At 49.5% G+C, this 18,349-nt stretch overlaps 1 protein-coding gene across 3 annotated transcripts; it reads left to right on the plus strand.

The window, feature by feature from the left end:
- Nucleotides 1-1,068: 1,068 nt before the first annotated feature.
- On the plus strand, nucleotides 1,069-18,101 carry CAPG (capping actin protein, gelsolin like). Of its 3 annotated transcripts, none has more exons than XM_036931053.2 (11): nucleotides 1,069-1,160; nucleotides 1,950-2,007; nucleotides 12,150-12,185; nucleotides 12,343-12,515; nucleotides 12,622-12,776; nucleotides 12,979-13,146; nucleotides 14,422-14,571; nucleotides 14,909-15,001; nucleotides 15,485-15,617; nucleotides 17,287-17,375; nucleotides 17,926-18,101. In XM_036931053.2, the coding sequence occupies exons 3-11, from the start codon at nucleotides 12,163-12,165 to the stop codon at nucleotides 17,989-17,991; spliced, it is 1,050 nt and encodes a 349-aa protein (XP_036786948.2). In that variant the 5' UTR covers nucleotides 1,069-1,160; nucleotides 1,950-2,007; nucleotides 12,150-12,162; the 3' UTR covers nucleotides 17,992-18,101. The 3 variants fall into 3 exon arrangements, with proteins under 3 accessions (XP_036786948.2, XP_036786949.2, XP_036786946.2); XM_036931054.2 differs by lacking the exon at nucleotides 1,069-1,160 and adding an exon at nucleotides 1,392-1,412; XM_036931051.2 differs by lacking the exons at nucleotides 1,069-1,160; nucleotides 1,950-2,007 and adding an exon at nucleotides 3,921-4,098.
- Nucleotides 18,102-18,349: the final 248 nt, after the last annotated feature.

Below are 18,349 nucleotides of genomic sequence, written 5' to 3' on the forward strand. Positions count from 1 at the left end.
TTGTGGGTGCTCTGCTGGGTGCTGGGGTTAACAAGGATAACCTGACATAGTCCCTGGGCCGGAGGAGCTAGTGATGTGGCGGGAGAGGGGCATATGTGACAGATGATAAAGAGTACAAGGGATCTTTTTGGGGGAGCGGGGTTAGAGATGTTGTATCTTGATAGGAATGTGGGTTACATGGGTGTTTGCATACCAAAGCTCATACATTAATGATCTGTGCATTTCACTGTAAATTTTACCCCAAAAATCTAGAGAATAGGAATGCTCTTGAGAGCACTATGGCGGGCAGGGCCTTGGCAGGGCCCAGGTGTTGGGAAGTGGGCCAGGAGCTGACTAGGTTGCCCATGGATACAATTCCACTTTTGCTAATAGGGTGTGGCTGAAAAGTTTTCCCTTGGAGGGTGTAGATTGAGATGGCCCAGTGGCCTTGATGCCCAGAACACCAGGGGGCCATGGAGGAGAGAGTCAACGATCACTGCATGTTTCAGAGGAGGGACATAGAAACTGAGTCTCTGGGGTGAGCCCTAGTCAGAGGAGGATGGACAAGCGGAGGGAGAGTGGTTTGATGCCATGATCCTGATACGTTTTGTTAGCTGACATCCTTTGGGGTTTGCTTGCTGCTCATGGCCCTCTCCATTCAGAAGCCAAGGTGGAAGTGTGGACTATTTGTTGTTTGACTTACTTCCTGCAAGGCCTGGCCTCCTGGTGAACACTGGCTGGCCTGTTTTCTTCTGAATAGAGAGGAGAGTGAGGGGTTGCAGGTCTAGCATCGGCTTTGAAGCCAGACCAGGCTGGATTTGAATCCTGGTTCTGCCAGTGAACTGGCAGTGTGACCCTGGACAAATTACTTACCTTCTCTGAGACTTCATCTAATAAGCATAATAACGATGGCAGGTGTGAGGACAAAACAAGATCATATTTAGAGCACTGCGGGCTGCAAACGCTGCAATCCTCTCGCGAAGTCTTCTGCACAGTTTCCCCAGTTCTAGGTTCCCTTCGGTTCCTTCTCCCGGGGCAGAACAATTGCGGGGGCGGGCTCAGCAGCGCCCCCAGCCGGCCCAGGCCGGCCGGCCCCTCCCTCTGACTCACCCCGGGCGGCCTCTAGCTGCTCACCTCGAGGGGCGGCGAGCGACCAGAGCAACAGAGAGAGGCGCTGGCAGGCAAGTAGCTCCGGGGTCAGACCACCGGGCGCCGGGCTCCCCTTGTAGGGGTCTCAGGGGCTCGGGCGGTCCGGGGCCGCCTCCTCCCCTCTCTCCTATTTGGGGCGCACCGTGAGTCTAATCCCCCCTCCTCGCTTCCCGTAAAGAGGGGCGGGAGAGGGCGGGTCCGTGCTCCGGAGTGCTGTATTTTACTCTGTTTGGTACAAACATTGGGCATTCCTGCGGGGGGGAAACCGAACAAGGAGGAAAAGTGTAAGTCTGATTTTTTAAAAATGAGTTTTAGAGTCTGATTACCAGATAACGTCATTAGCCTGGGCATTGTTTGTGAGTTCCAAGGCGCCCGAGACTTCCCAGGCTTGTGACCGGCTCTTTTGTTTCGATAATTCGCAAATTTTTTATATTCCTGGGGTGATAGGGTCACCTTTACCCAGGGAAGGCTCAAGTGTGAACGCTGATCCCATTCATCCTTGTGCCCTCGTAGGTACACAGAGCCCAGAACTTAAGAGCCACCCTTGTCCCATACGGGTGCAGACAAGAGTGGGTGAACCTCCCTAGGGTGGGGTGTGGCAGGGCGAGGAGGAGTGACCTGTGGTTTACCTTCCCATCCCGTGCCCCTACACCCAGAGCTGGGGCAGAGGGCAGGGGCATTACTTGCCAAGGTGCTGGGTACATATACTGAGGACCCCTACTAAATTCTCATTGTTGGGGAGGTTAACTGAGTAACTATTACTTGCTAATTAATTTTATGATCGCATTTAAGCTTCATGGTTATCTTTATCCCCGTTTTAGATACTGGGCACAGGGAGGCTCCAGGAGGTTAAGTCACTTGCGGGAGGAAGCACAGCCAGTAAGTAGCCAGACTGTTCAACTCTTTCTACTCCACCCTGTTATCCGCCCAGCCTCTGGTTCTCATGGGGACACGGCCTGCTGGGATTCCAATCCAGATCACCCTGTTTTTAAGGCCAGCCATTTGGTCATGGACATACTCAGATGCCAGTTAGAGTGTGTGTTCTTTGAAGAGAACATTTAACTTTTATCTTGCTCTGATCCAAAGATTTTAACACATGGATTGATTTAGTTCCATTGCCCACACTACAGCCCCTTGGTGGTGCCTTGACCCAAAAGGCTGAGCCTTATCTCCAGCCTGTTGCCAGCTCTGAGCCAGGGCAGGCCTGCATCCAAGACAGGCTGCCGGAGTCCTGGGCCAAGGAGCCACATGTGTGGCTGAGTAACTGGGCGCTCCCTTTCTCCCGGAGCACACTCAGACTCCACTTTATCCTGACGTGATTGGAGGAAGGGGCAGAGCAGGCCCAGAGGGTACAGTGAATTCAAAGCCTGTAGCACATTATTTTGCAAATTCAACAATACCCCCCTGAGGGTCTGGTCAGTTGCCTCTGGTCATGTGCAGGGAGGGGAGGGAGGTGAAAGTGGATGAGGGGAAAGGGTAGGAGTCCTGCTTGGCATCAGGGTGAGAGCACTGGCGGCGGTGTCCCCAGACAAGGTCTCTGGACCCAGTTCTGAGAATGCCCAAATCCTTCAACACAGATTCAGAAGGGAGTGCAAGCTTGCCTTACCTCTCGCTTCCTGTGTGAGCGTGAGCAAGTAACTTGTGCTCTCAGGACCTCACTAGCCTTCTCTAGAAAGTGAGCAAGCGAGTTGAACCAGACTAGCCCTAGGGTCCTGTGATGTGATGTAGGCAGGATGGCCCCTGGGTGGAGCAAGAAGCCTGCTTATTTTTTATCTATTTATTTTTTTGAGAGGGCATCTCTCATATTTATTGATCAAATGGTTGTTAACAACAATAAAATTCTGTAAAGGGGACTCAATGCACAATCATTAATCAACCCCAAGCCTAATTCTCAACAGTCTCCAATCTTCTGAAGCATAACGAACAAGTTCTTACATGGTGAACAAGTTCTTACATAGGGAATAAGTTCTTACATGGTGAACAGTGCAAGGGCAGCCATCACAGAAACTTTCGGTTTTGATCATGCATCATGAACTATGAACAATCAAGTCAGATATGATTATCCATTTGATTTTTATACTTGATTTATATGAGAATCCCACATTTCTCCTGTATTTTTTTTGGTTTTTTTTTTTTTTACTAAAATGCTGAAGTGGTAGGTAGATGCAAGATAAAGGTAGAAAACATAATTTAGTGCTGTAAGAGGGCAAATGTAGATGATCAGGTCTGTGCCTATTGACTAAGTATTAATCCAAACTACAAAAAATCCAGGCAACAAAACATCCACGGATGCAGAAGATTTCTCTCAAAACAGGGGGGGTGAGGTTCTAAGCCTCACCTCTGTTGACCCCCAATTTCTCACCTGATGGCCCCCCTGCGACTGTGCCTGTCTTAGGTTGTTCCTCCCTTGAGGAATCTTACCTGTCTCTGGCTAACCAGCCATAGAAGCCTGCTTATATTTTTATTGCTGTCCACCAGGGCGCCCAGTGCTCAGATCGTGTGATAGTAAAGTTCGTAGGGTGATGGAAAGCTGACCAAGGATAGACTTGAGAGGCATTTGGCATGCGAGACACGGCAAAAAATGTTTCACAGACCTCAGCCACTCCCTCAGAACAGAGCTGTAAACAAAATCAAATTTATGCATTCAGGACAAGGAGAAAGACAAGTCTGGAAGAAGAGGAGAAAGTCACTGCACAGGCAGTGACCCCACCCAGGAAATGTGACTAGCAGAGGCTGGGAGGCTGGGGCTGGGCAGATGCGCCTGCCTGAGGCTGGTGAGCACCGAGGCTGCCAGTGGTTCTCCTGGCAGGTTCTACACTCAGAGATGCCGACTGGCTGAGGCCACTGTGGGGAGGCCCCAAGCAGGGGTGCCCTCTAGCTCCCTGTGGGTGCCTCTGAGGAGCCAGCCTGGCAGACCCCTTGCCTCGGTACTTGTTCTCCAAGGATGGACGGGGCCCCAGTATGGGCTGGGTAAGGAGCCCAGAGGTGGCAGATGGATAGGGCAGCCCCCGGGGGTTCAGAGGGAAGTGAGAAGCTGGGGTGGGGCTGGCTGAGAGGAAGAAGAGCCTGAAAAGCAGAAGTAGGTGGAGGGAGAGCTGCAGAAAGGTGAAGAGCCTCAGCTGGTGGCTGAGGGGAGTAGGCCCTGGCACTGGGCTGGCTAGAACCCTCTTAGGTGGGCAGGTGAGAGCTGGCTGCTGGGCTGGAAACAGACTCATGTTTCAGGAAGCCGTTTTGTCCAGGACTGGTGTTCCCCAGCTCACTGTCCTGGCAGCTTTGAACCAGGTTCCAGGTACAAGGTCTGACTGGAGTGTTGAAGCTGCACTGGAGAAGGTGGGTTGTGCTCACTGCACTGATGAGAAACTTGCCTCTTCTGATAGAGGCCACCACACTCGAGTGAGCAGTTTTGGAGGTCCTCAGCCAGCCGGGAGGGGCATTCAGATGTGAGGAGACCTGTGCCTAAGACTGGACTGCAGTGTGATTGGAGATTGGTGGACTGGGCTGGAGGAACTGGAGGAGGGGGCAGAGCAGGCCCAGCAGGCAGAGTGAATTCAAAGCCTATAGCACATTATTTTGCATATTCAATAATACCCCCCTGAGGGTCTGGTCAGTTGCCTGAGGTAGTGTGGGGGGAGGGGAGGGAGGTGAAAGTGGGGGGAGGGGAGGGGGGAATAGGAGTCCTGCTTGGTGTCAGGGTGAGAGCCCTGGCTGCAGTGTCCCCAGACGAGGTCTCTGGACCCAGTTCCGAGAATGCCCAAATCCCAGGCTGGGAAGATCCAGTCTCTAGTGTTGACACTCATCCCTGCACCCTTTTTCGGGGAGAGGGTTAGGGGGCTATTTCATTTCACAGCTGGGGTGAACAGGGCCTAGGAGTGAAGAACCTGCTAGGGCATCCATGGAGTCAGTTTCTGAGGAGAGCACAGATATCACTGGCGGCTCTCATTGTCTGACAGTGAAGGTATGCGTAACAGTGACCCTCATCCCCGCTGCCCCTGGGTCCCCCATTGTGTCCTCAAAGGCAGCCTCCTTCCTAAAGTCCGGGCCATGGGACAACCAGCAGGCATGCGTCCGACCTAATACCCAGTCTAGTGACCGTCTGATAGCATTTAGGCTCATCTCCATGCTGCCATCTGTGACTCTGTGACATTCCCCACCTTGGGGAAGTTTGTGTGCAGTCTTACTGGGTGTGATGGCTCCCTCCTTCTCAGCCCCCTCCAGCTTGACCATGGGACATGGCATTCTTCATTTCTGTGCTCCCCCCAACCTCTTCAGACCTGTGCTAAGCTCCCAGCACAGACCTTGAATGGAATTGAATAGACCCTTAAGGCATGCAGCGGTACCAAGCATGTGCCCTGCTCTGGTTGAGACAGTCAGGTCATGCTGTAGGACAGCCTGCAGGCAGGGACTGGAGTGTACACCCCCAGGAGTGGGCTGGGACGACTCTTTGGACAGCTAGGGCCTGATAGGGACCTAGAGGGGTGGTGGGCTTTGATAGACATGTGCACTGAGGAAGCTCAAGGGTCTGTGGGCTTGGGCCCAGGGGCCCAGAGAGAGAGGACAGAGTGAAAAGCCAGATGTCAGGGTGGACCCTTACCTGTGAGAGCCTGGAGCAGAAAAGTCTAAGGGGTAGGGATTTGATGGGGCAGCAGGAGCTTCAGCCCTGACACTGGAGTCACCTGGAACTTATCAAACACTGATATCCCAAGCTCCACCCCAAAGAGTCTGATTCTAACAGATCTGGTATGTAGCCCGGGAATTGGGGTTGTTTGAAAGTCCCGCCTCCCCTTGGATGGTTCTCATGCGAGGCCAATGTGAGACGCTGGACAGAGTTAACTGATAGCATTGGAATCACCTGGAACATACGTTAAAATGCATATGCACAGGTCCCACTCCGGACCTGTGGAATCAAAATCTCCAGGCCTGGGCCTTGGGCATCTATGTTTTTATAAGGTCCCGAAGGAATTCTCACAGGCAGGCAGGGTGGAAAGCCAGAGTGATGACGGGGCAGGCAGCCACCCCCTGCATGGGACCCTTGCAGCGGCTCTCCAAGGCCATCAGTCCCCATGCGTGGGCTGCCTGCTTCTGCATTATGCCCTGAGCTCTCAGATTGGTAACACAGAACAAAAAATAGTGAAGCAGACAGTTTGGCCCCCCCTATTCACACCATATCTCTTCCCAAGCTCTCCCCACAGCCTTGGGCGTGGGGCAGCCACCTGACCACCTCATCCCTGAGTCACACGCTCAGCTGCCTGCTACAGGGGATGTGGGCACAGCATGTGACCGTCTGTGGGATGGAGAAATGGTAGTTTCCCTCCCCCAAACCTCCCCCACACTGCCTCCCACTTTGGGAGAATGTGGTTCCAAAAAATGCCTTCAGCTATGTTGTAAGTTTAGAATGAAAAAGAAAAGTCATAATTTCCTTATGATCTTTTGGTATTAAACACCCCCCAAAATGGTGGTTTTCTATCTATTATCACTGCTCCTGTTTCTCCATTTCCTACTTAGACTCAACACCCTTTCTTCTCCATTCCACCCCCTAAACATGGCTGCCCACCCTTCCTGCTTCCCTAGCCCCCAAGAATCTCCTAATGGTGCCCATTTGCCTCTTCATCCTGAAATTCGCCAGGTCCATACCCGGCACCACTGGGACTCACCTAATAAACCACTGTGCATCTATGCAGCATGAATTGGGCTGCAGTGCTGGCTGGTGTGGGCTCTGCATTTGACGACAAAAAAAGAAACCCTTTAGTAATGTTGTCAGGCAGTCCAGTTCAGGGAGATCTCCCTGAGCAGTAGGCCAACTCCAGAGAGGGTTCTTGACTCTGATTGAGAAAGAATTCTCAAACAGGTCAGATGAGTGTAGGTAAAGAAGGAATGCATTAAAGTGAGAGTAGTAGTGGATGGCAGCAGAGAGCAAGGAAGAACAGACAGAGGAAAGGGAAGTTCATTGAACTCCTGCTCAGCATAGGGCAAATTCCTTGCAAACTCTTAAAGTCAGGGTCACCTGATGTCTAGTGTCTGCTTGATCTGCAGGTGTGGGAACTAGGCCCCTACCACTCTAGGATTTGGGGGAGCTGTGAAGCACTGGATGAAGTGAGATTATGTTCTGAGAACTTCCTCAAGACAAAGAAAGGAGATTTTTGGACAGGCTACTAAAGAGCACGATGTTACAGCTAACAGTCCTGGCTGGGTCACCCAAGTGATGGGAACTTGCAAGCCCAAATCAGAGATCTCAGTATCCCTTCCCTACTTGTCAGAAATAGAACAGAGAGAGTGAAGATCTGTGCTTAAGTCTAGACAGTTGAACAAAGTAGCAAAGTAACAAAGATGCTTACCACCAGGGAAGGAGTCTCTTATTAACCTCCCAGAGGCTTGGAAGAGCAGGAGACAAAATGCAGTAAGTTGAGGAGCAAGAGGCTTCATTTAAGGCAAATACACACTCGAAGAAAGGGGAGTGTGGGCAGCCTCAGAGGAGAGATGCTCTTAAAGATTTAGCGTTTTTTTTTTTTTTTTTTTTTAAGGATTTCAAGAATGGGGTAAAGGGCCAGGGGAGTGTAGGCTTGACATGTGGTCTCAGGATGTCTATCTCTAGTGACAGACATTTTGTCACCATCTATAGTCAGTCCTTTAGATATTCTTTAAGATAAACTTAACATAAGGAATTTATTGATCCTGTTCTTCTCCAAGATAATGATTACCCTCAAGTAGTGAAAACATATTTAGTACTGTTTGCCCTGACTTAAGATAGGTCAGTTGTCTAATCACCATAAAATGTTAGGAATCTTCCCTCCTAATAACTCCCTGGTTAAATGTTGTCGGGCAATCGAATCCAGGGAGATCTCTCTGAGCCCTTGGTGAGAACTCAACTTGGGAGAGGGTTCCTGACTCTGATCGAGAAAGAATTCGTGAACAGGTTGGACGAGTTCAGGTAAGAAAGGATTCATTAAAGCAAGAGTAGTAATGAACTGCAACAGCCACGCAGGCAGTTGAGAGCAAGGAAGAGCAGAGGGAGGAAAGGGAAGTTAATAGCATTTATTTTTTTCCTAAGAACTTCTGTCGAAAAAAGGTTGCTCTCATTGACTGACAGAATAAGGATGATGTTCATCTTCCTGGCTTTTGAAGGGAGCTGGGCATCTAGAAGTGATTGCTTGATGCCTGGGAATGGGTGACATTCCCCAGGGAGGGAAATTAGAATTAGGAAAGGCAGTAAGTCTAATGTTAGCTGTAGGGTTTTTTGTTTGTTTTGGTTAGATGCTTTTTATAAGATTAAGGGAGTTCCCTTCTAGTCTTAGTTTGTTGGAAGTTTTTTTTTTTTTTTTGTAGATAATTATTTTTTATTGAAGGGCAGTTGAGGCACAGTATTACATTACATTAGTTTCAGGTGTACAACACAGTGATAAAACATTTATATACATGACAATTCTAGGTTCCAGCTATCACCCTACCAAGCTGTTACAATATCTTGACTATATTCCTTATGCTATACATTACATCCCGGTTACTTATTTATTTTACCATTGGAAGTGTGTACCTTTTTTTTTTTTTTTTGTGAGGGCATCTCTCATATTTATTGATCGAATGGTTGTTAACAACAATAAAATTCTGTATAGGGGAGTCAATGCTCAATGCACAATCATTAATCCACCCCAAGCCTAATTTTCGTCAGTCTCCAATCTTCTGAGGCATAACAAACAAGTTCTTACATGGAGAACAAATTCTTACATAATGAATAAGTTACATAGTGAACAGTACAAGGGCAGTCATCACAGAAACTTTTGGTTTTGCTCATGCATTATGAACTATAAACAGTCAGTTCAAATATGAATACTCATTTGGTTTTTATACTTGATTTATATGTGGATACCACATTTCTCTCTTTATTATTATTATTTTTAATAAAATGCTGAAGTGGTAGGTAGATACAAGATAAAGGTAGAAAACATAGTTTAGTGTTGTAAGAGAGCAAATGTAGATGATCAGGTGTGTGCCTGTAGACTATGTGTTAATCCAAGCTAGACAAGGGCAATAAAACATCCACGTATGCAGAAGATTTCTCTCAGAACGGGGGGGTGAGGTTCTAAGCCTCACCTCTGTTGATCCCCAATTTCTCACCTGATGACCCCCCTGCGACCGTGCCTGTCTTAGGTTGTTCCTCCCTTGAGGAATCTTACCCGTCTCTGGCTAACCAGTCATCTTCCGGGGCCATACAGGGAAATGTAAAGTTGGTAAGTGAGAGAGAAGCCTTATTGTTTGAAATGGTTAGCTTTTTACTTCTTTGCATATTTATGCCCTGTAGCTTCTATGCCCAGCATTTGTCTTGAGGTATCTTTACCACTTGGAAGAATTATGATACTCGGTAAATTTGATATAAGGCACGAATTCTATTTAAGGGCTGTAATTAGGAAGGAAGAAGAAAAGCTATAGAAGTAGCAGGCGGCAGAAAACATGGGAAGATTGATTATTTCTTTGACATATCTTCTTGTAGAGTAACTTCAGCATGTGTGGGTTTTAAGCTACTACTTAAATTGCGCACACACATTAACATAATAAGAGTACAGTTACATAACCAAAGCATACCTGTAATTACCAGCCATCTCCAGTGAAACCAAGAAAACCAGTTAGGCACCTTAGGCATTTGTGAAAACTTATCTATGATATGGTGGATATTGTCCAACTGAAATTGAACAGTCTGAGAGAAATCAGACAAATTAAAACAACCCATTCCTGGGGAATGTTCACATCCCTTATGTTCTTTTAACAGTAAATAGTCTGTAGTTGTAAGATTTTGGAGCGCTACAATTTGCACTTCTCCTAATTCTTGGTTGAGTTCCAACAGTATAGATCCAGTCAAATTTGTTGTTTTACTGTATGCACAGGCCAGCTTAGATATCTCCTTCATTCCCATGGCAAGTCCAGGAGCTGGTGGGATGAGTGCATCTACAGCTGTAGCAGTGCGCGGATCTTTGTTGGGGTTTTTTGATGATCGTCTTCTGGCATGAGTCTTCCAGAGAGTGCTGATGTTGGAAGTTCTTTTTCATATCGTATCTTAGTTCATTTTCGGGGTAGCCCAATTAGGCTTTGATCCTCTGTATAAACACAAACAGACCCTTTGCCTACACTTTTATATGCCCTTTATACCCTTGTGTAGAACTTATTGGAGGTCACCACACAGGAACTGTCCTTTTTGTTTTGTTTTGTTTTGTTTTTGGTATCACTAATCTACACTTACATGACGAATATTATGTTTACTAGGCTCTCCCCTATACCAGGTCTCCCCTATAAACCCCTTTACAGTCACTGTCCATCAGCATAGCAAAATGTGGAATCACTACTTGCCTTCTCTGTGTTGTACAGCCCTCCCCTTTCTCCCACCCCCCATGCATGCTAATCTTAATACCCCCCTACTTCTCCCCCCCTTATCCCTCCCTACCCACCCATCCTCCCCAGTCCCTTTCCCTTTGGTACCTGTTAGTCCATTCTTGAGTTCTGTGATTCTGCTGCTGTTTTCTTCCTTCAGTTTTTCCTTTGTTCTTATACTCCACAGATGAGTGAAATCATTTGGTATTTCTCTTTCTCCACTTGGCTTGTTTCACTGAGCATAATACCCTCCAGCTCCATCCATGTTCCTGCAAATGGTAGGATTTGCCCTTTTCTTATGGCTGAGTAGTATTCCATTGTGTATATGTACCACATCTTCTTTATCCATTCATCTGTCGATGGACATTTAGGTTGCTTCCAATTCTTGGCTATTGTAAATAGTGCTGCGATAAACATAGGGGTGCACTGATCTTTCTCATACTTGATTGCTGCATTCTTAGGGTAAATTCCTTGTTGGAGGTTTTTTAAAATCAGGAATGGATTATAGAATTTTGCTAAATGCTTTTTCTGATACCTATTGAGGTAATTATATATGTATATATACGTATATTTAGTTTGTTGGTGGGTGGATTACATTAATTTCAGATGTAAACCGATTTTGCATTTCTGGGATAAACCACATTTAATCATGATGTTTTTTACTTTTTATGTATTATTGAGTTACATATGCTAAAATTTTGTCTATGTTACTGCAGGACATTAATCTAATGTTCTATATTTATCTGGTTTTATAATATCAGGATAATGTTGACAGTGTAGACTGAATTGGGAGGTGTTCTCTCTTCTTTTCCAGAGAAGTCTTCCTTAATTTTTTGCTAGAATTTATGTGGACTTGGAATTTTTTGTGGTGGGGTAGAGTGGTGGTGGTGGTGGAGTTTTTAAGTACAAATTCAGTTTCTTTAATGGATATAACTATTTGGGTAATCTATTTCTTCTTGAGTGAACTTTCGTAATTTGTATCCTGCAAGGAATTTGACCATTTCCTTAAGTTATTGAATATATTGGCATAAAGTTTGTGTAATATTCTTTTTATCCTTTTAATATCTGTATAATCTGTAGTGATGTCATCTCTCTTGTTTCTGTATTGGAAATTTGTGCCTTTTTTTTTCCTAATCAGTTTGTCTAAAAGTTCATCAATTTTATCCAAAAACCAGCTTCATTGATTTTTCTCTATTTTTTGTTTTCTATTATTTTTATCATTTTCTTCTGTTTATTTTGGGTTTAATTTGCTTTTCTTTTTCTTTTTTTTTTATGGTGGCACTGAAGTAATTGATTTTAGATTTTTCTAATATAAGCAGTTATTGCTTAGTGTGCTGTATTCCCGCCTCATATAATGTCCAGAGTTAGGGGTCTGGAAGCAGAAGAGAGGTGTGACTGAGAGGTGACAGCAAGGGAAAGACACTGGCCCAGGAGCCAGAGATATGGTTTTCGCTAGCCACCCACTAGCTGTGTGCCTTTGGACTTAGACTCTCTGCCTCAGTTTCTTTTACTGCAAAATGGAGACAGGGATAATCTCTCAGGCACTTGGAGATGAAGCAGTTGGTGAATAGGGTAACACCTGGCCAGCTGGAAGGACCTCCCTAGACCAAAGTGAAGAGTGGTTGTCATGATAGTAGTAATAACAATGGCTTCTCCTGTCTTTCCAGATCTGGAAACAGCATGTACACACCCCTTCCCCAGAGGTAGGCTGTGTGCCCCTCCCCTTTTCCCTCCTCCTTCACTTCCAAGGGCTGGCTTTCCTCATGACCTCTCCTCCCAGGCCTGCCCAGGCCCCCCAGATCTCTGCTTGGGTCCATTCTCACGGGCCCTGGCCACTGCTAATCCTCCCCCTGCCTGCAGTGGCTCTCCATTCCCGGGCTTGGTGCGCTCTCCTGGCCTGCACATCTGGCGGGTGGAGAAGCTGAAGCCAGTGCCAGTAGCTCGCGAGAACCAGGGCATCTTCTTCTCGGGGGACTCCTACCTTGTTCTGTACAATGGCCTGGAAGAGTTCTCCCACCTGCACATGTGGATAGGTAGGGGACTGCGGGGACTTGGGTGGGGATGTGCGTCTGGCCTGGGCAGGAGCCAGGGCTGCATGGGTCTCAAGGGTCTTGCCCTGCTACCTCCCGCCTGCCCCAGGCCAGCAGTCATCCCGAGATGAGCAGGGAGCCTGTGCTATGCTTGCCGTGCAACTCAACACCCTGCTTGGGGATCGGCCTGTGCAGCATCGAGAGGTGCAGGGCAATGAGTCCGACCTCTTCATGAGCTACTTCCCACATGGCGTCAAGTACCAGGTCAGACCCCATGTCCTGGGCCCCTACCCTGTGGTTTCTTTCAGAGTCAGCCCCACTGCCAGCTGGTTCTTACCCTGAAAAACGCCCAGGTGCCTTAGGAAGCTGGGTCCTCCCCACCTTTCTGCCCATCTCCCAATGGGACGCGGAAGGGAAGGCTCGGGGCCTCCCACTGGCCCACTCAGGCTGGCTGGCTGGGCTGCAGGAAGGCGGAGTGGAGTCGGCATTTCACAAGACCTCCCCAGGGACCACCCCAGCTCCCATCAAGAAACTCTACCAAGTGAAGGGGAAGAAGAACATCCGTGCCACAGAGCAGGCGCTGAGCTGGGACAGTTTCAACACTGGGGACTGCTTCATCCTGGACCTGGGCCAGGTGGGTAGGTAGGGCAGGACTGAGCACTCTGTACTGGCACCGTCTTAAAAAGGCAGGGACCATGAGGCCTGGGGAGAGGGAAGGATGCTGAGAAGCTCTAAGCCCATTCTGAGTGTGACTGCTCCAGTTGTTAGAAGACATCCTTATGCTCATAAGGATAGAAACCCCCCTCTGCTGTCCAGCCACTGCCTGTAACTTGGGGCCTACTCCCTCCTTCTCTTGCAGGTTTGCTAACTCTGAGCTAGCTGCCTACCAGACCATTCGTTAATTTATTCCCTTACCATCCACTCAGTCAGTGATGCCTGCTCGGAGCTAGCGTAGGGACCACAGACTACTTGCCCTGGGAAGGCAGCAGGGATGGGCCTGTCACTTGCTGTAGCCCATGGCAGGATGTGTGAAAGGCTGAGAGAGGTGACCGCATGTGTGGGAGGAGCTTGGGGCACGGAGGGGCCCTCTAGCCTGAGCCAAAGCTGGTGTCCCAGGAAGGTGCCATTTGGCTGGACCTTCATGGAGGGGAGGTGCCCTTCCAGGTGAAGGACCGGGAGCTGAGGCCCTGAGTGCAGCTAACATGTCTGTGCACAGCAGGGAAGGGTCCTGTTTGACTGGGACTGGGTGGGTACAAGAGCAGTGGGAGAGAAAATGCGGAGAGTGAGTGACTGGGTGGGTACAAGAGCAGTGGGAGAGAAAATGCAGAGAGTGAAACCCAGATAACAAAGAGATTGGCTTTGTCTGAGGAGTCTGCACTGCATCTTGTGCCAAAGATTTTGGACAGAAGATCAACCCAAGAGCTGTTGGAAGGAGGATCAGAAGTGGTGCGATGCTGGCAGGGGAAGGGTGGTGAGGGCCATGTCTGGCAGGGGCACAGGTAGGAGGGTGCCGTGCTGGGCTCAAGGGTGGCGTTTGCCTCTTCATTCACTCCTTCATTCATTCACTCAGTATCGGTTTTGTGCCAAACATGTGCCAGTCTCTGTTTCAGCCCTGGGTGTACAGCAGTGCACAAAGTGAGGCTGGCCCAATGGAACACTTATGCTCTGGTGACGCATAATTTCTAGTCAGGGGAGACAGATCATAAACAAGATAAAGATGTTTAAATAGATGCTGAGAAGGGATCTGGAGAAAAATAAAGCAGGAGGGAGATGGAGGCTGGGCTCCATTCTCAGCAAGGCCTCTGTGTCCCCTCTTGCCTTCTTGCTTGTCTTTGATTGTCTTGCCTCTGGGACAGTTCTTAAGCCACCCACTCGCCAACTCTAACCCAAGCCTCCCCATTTCCCTCAGAACATCTTCACCTGGTGTGGTGCAAAGTCCAATATCCTGGAGCGCAACAAGGCGCGGGACCTGGCCCTGGCCATCCGGGACAGTGAGCGACAGGGCAAGGCCCGGGTGGAGATTGTCACCGATGGGGATGAGCCTGCTGAGATGATCCAGGTTGAGGGGATGTTGGGGTGGACAGCTGGGAGTCTCTGCTTGGAAGCTGCTGAGAGGCTGGGGGGGACAAGGGGTTTGGTGGAGGATGGCACATCGGGGGCATTTCTCAGACTGCCTAGCTCATAGGGTGCCATTGTGTGATTCAGAGTAAGTACCCCCTGGGCAGATGGACCAGTGGCCTGCAGGTGGTGGGGTGCTGGACCCAGTCTTCATTCACCTCTGTAGGGTACCTTTAGGCAGGCAGGACAGTTTGCCCCACCTGGGCTTGACGGGTGGGGAAGGACTGGGGCAGGTGCCCAGGAATTCCTGAGAACTTGGCCTGCCCTGGCCCCTGCAGGTCCTAGGCCCTAAACCTGCTCTGAAGGAGGGCAACCCTGAAGAAGACCTCACGGCTGATCAGGTGAATGCCCGCACTGCAGCTCTGTACAAGGTGGGCACTCCAGCTCTGCCTGGGACCTGCTGGGGTTGAGAGCCTGGTACATGCCACTGAAGGGAGACGAGAGCAGTGGGACTGTTGAGCTGGGCACCACGGTGGTTTACCCAGGGCTTGGAGTGAGAAGAGACGGGAAGTGGATGGATGTCAGGCAGTCCTAAGGAGAGAAATGCCACTTCACTCCTGGCCCATTCTTGGAGAAGAGGCTTGAAGCCAATGCTGAGCTTTACTTTTTTGGATTCTTTGCATTTATTCATAATTTGGAATCCACTTCATTTCCAAATGGATTTGGGGCCTCTGAGCTACAGTGATTGAGGGGCATGTGAGGGGTGGGGGTGGCTGGGATTTGCCTGGCAGTGCTCTGCTCCTGGTCCCGTCTGCCCTAGGGCCGTGGGAGGGGGCAGCAGTGCGGGGGACAGAGGTTAAGGCTGTGTGCTTGGGAAAGGAGGGTGGGGTCTGGCACTGCTTGTCCTCCCCCAGGTCTCTAATGCCACTGGGCAGATGAACCTGACCAAGGTGGCTGATTCCAGCCCCTTTGCCCTGGAGTTGCTGGTATCTGATGACTGCTTTGTGCTGGACAATGGGCTCTGTGGCAAGATCTACATCTGGAAGGGTAAGTGTGGCTCCTCCACTCCAGCTGAGACCTCTGCAGCTCCTCCGACCTGGGCTGGCTTCCCAATGGAGGGCTCAGCCCGATGGCTGCTTTCAGGGGGCCTCAGAACTGCTGGGGGTTCCTCTTCCCTATTCCCACCCCCTAAATTCTAGGCAGTGGCTCTGGAACTTGAGCATGGCGCAGAGTCACCCAAGAGGATATTAGAACGGATGGCTGGCACCCCTCCTCCTGACTATTTGCATATCTAATGGTCTGTGACTCTTCCTGCTTGTCCAGGGCCACATTTTTGCAGACCACTGTGCTCAAGCACTCTGGGGCCCTCAGGGCTGCTGGGAACCAATCTTGCTGTTCTGCCTGGAGGTGTGACTAAAATTTCAATAAACAAAACCTCATTTTAGGCAGTGGATAGTGAACTGGTAGAACTTGATTTTTCAAGAGATTGTATTGGCTGGAAATAGGAACTCTTGTGCAGAAGCCTGTTTGCTTGGTTTGACTTGGAAAATGCTGAAACAAAGCTCTTAAGTCTGAGTGATACTGGGACCTTCGCCACTTCTCCATGTCTGTCCTTTCTTGAGCGTGCCTCACCTCCCTGACCAGATTATAAACTTACTGTACGCAGGAGCCAGACTGTCTCTAGTGTCTTGACAAAATAGCATTTGCTCAAAAAATATTTTTGGGGTCAACCAAGGCCAAGAGAAGTGCCCAGCCCCAGCCCCAGCCTGGTCAGGATGGGTGAGGAAATATTAAGTGTTCTAATACTAGGGCTGCCAGGCAACATGCTCTTGCCTCACCAGCAGCTAGGCGGGTTTCTACCAGGTAAGCTGAGGGGGGCAAACTGCACACTTTGGACCAATTCTCAGGGGGTGGGGAGAGTGCCCAACGTGCACAGGGAAGCAAATTTAACCTCAGGCAAAGAACTCATCTATTTTGGAAAGAGAAACCAGAGGGGATAAAAACAGGAAAGTCGGAACCAGGAAGAGAAGTATCTGGCTGGTAGCTGGTCGGTCAAATCACAGAGGAAGGATAAGGCACATTAATTTCAGGTACACTGTAGCTAACTGGAGTTTTATAGCCTGGCTAGAGAGCCAATTACAGTTCACAACATTGATTCCTTGGAAAATGCCTTAAACCAGAGCACAGTTTGCATTAAAGAGCCTGCTGGCAGGAGGGAATGGATGGCTGTACCATTTTCTTTTTATAAGCCCTTAGTTGGCATAACCAATAGGCTAGATGTGCCTATCTGGCATTTTGGGAGTAAAGCTGTAGTAAATTACATCCTTTTGTCCTATTAGTTTTACAACTAACAACTGGGGAACAGTACAGTTGACAGACCAAGAGGTGAGGGGTCCCAGGGTGGCCCTGGCTTTAGTGATGCAGTGAGAAGAAGACTAGTTCTCCGGGAGGATCCCAGGGTCCCCGGACTAGCAGGATATTGACACTGAGAGTGGGCGGCAGAGCAGTTTTCATTCCGCTTGGAGCTGCCTGGTTGGGAGTAGTCTCAACGGGCTGACTTCAAACCCAAGGATCTCTTGAGCATGCTTAGCACCTTCTGTCTATTTATTTTAAAAGTTGCCAGCTAGTCTGTGGACCTTTTTAAACTTCCTCAAGAAAAATGGGATGTGGGCTAGAGAGTCTCTGCTTGTATTATGATCTCCTTCCTATGATCCAGGGCAAAAAGCTAACGAGAAGGAGCGGCAGGCGGCCCTCCAAGTGGCTGAGGACTTCATCTCACGCATGCGGTACCCCCCAAACACTCAGGTGAGGAGCCACCCCAGCCTGGACCCCTCCTGGGGCTTTTCCTGTGGCCTCCTCCCCTCAGACAGGACAGGAAAGATGTGGGCACAGTCAGGAACAATCTGACCTCCCTTCCAGACCCTGGGTCAGTGGGAAAGCCCTTCTCAATCCTTCAAAATGTACAAGGACATACTTTCTAAGGGAATTTAGGCAGCAACTCCCCTGGGAGTCCAGAGAGCTGGGTGTGCCTTTGCAGGGATTGTGGGCCTTCTCTGGGCCACTGTCCCCAGCTCACCCCAGCATGGTGACTCCACAGGCTGTTCCGGGGGAGGCTGATAGGGCTCACCTATAACTGGTGCATCTATCAAACTGTGCACCCAAGTCCTTGAGGTAGTCTGTTTCACAGCCCATGTCCTGTAACCTTCTTTCTCGTCTCTTGGCTTATCTGGAGGAGCATCCCTGGCCTGGACGGCCTGTAGGCTCCAGCCTGGTGCCCAGCACCTCCTCCATGGCTCCAGCCTTCCCTGAAGGAGGCAACCTTGTGAGCCAGACTTCTCGCCTGCTGTCTCTGTAGGTGGAGATTCTGTCCCAGGGACATGAGAGCCCCATCTTCAAGCAATTCTTCAAGAGCTGGCAATGAAGGTGGGCATTTTGCTGCCCCCTACCTGCTGACGTGCTTGCTCTTCCTTCAGCTGCCTGGTCAGTGCTGAGGTGCCTTGGTGATGCTCAATAAAGGAGACAAGGACTGTCCCCATTCTCTGTGCACTGCCTGCCCTGGGCTAATTCTCACTGCCCCGCCTGTTCACCTGCGCTTAGCCCATGCTGGAGTGGAGCAGGACCCAGGTGACAACTCCCCAACTCCAAGGGGCTACAGATGGCTTTGCATGACTGAGGCAGAGGGGCCAGGAGACCCAGCAGGCCTGGCAGCTCTGCTGTGAACCCAGTAGGGAGGTGGCACAACACCAGGCCCCAAGATTACTTTCAGCCTGGGCTTCAGT

This window comes from Manis pentadactyla, chromosome 2 (genome assembly GCF_030020395.1).
Source record: "Manis pentadactyla isolate mManPen7 chromosome 2, mManPen7.hap1, whole genome shotgun sequence".
Classification (NCBI taxonomy): domain Eukaryota; kingdom Metazoa; phylum Chordata; class Mammalia; order Pholidota; family Manidae; genus Manis; species Manis pentadactyla.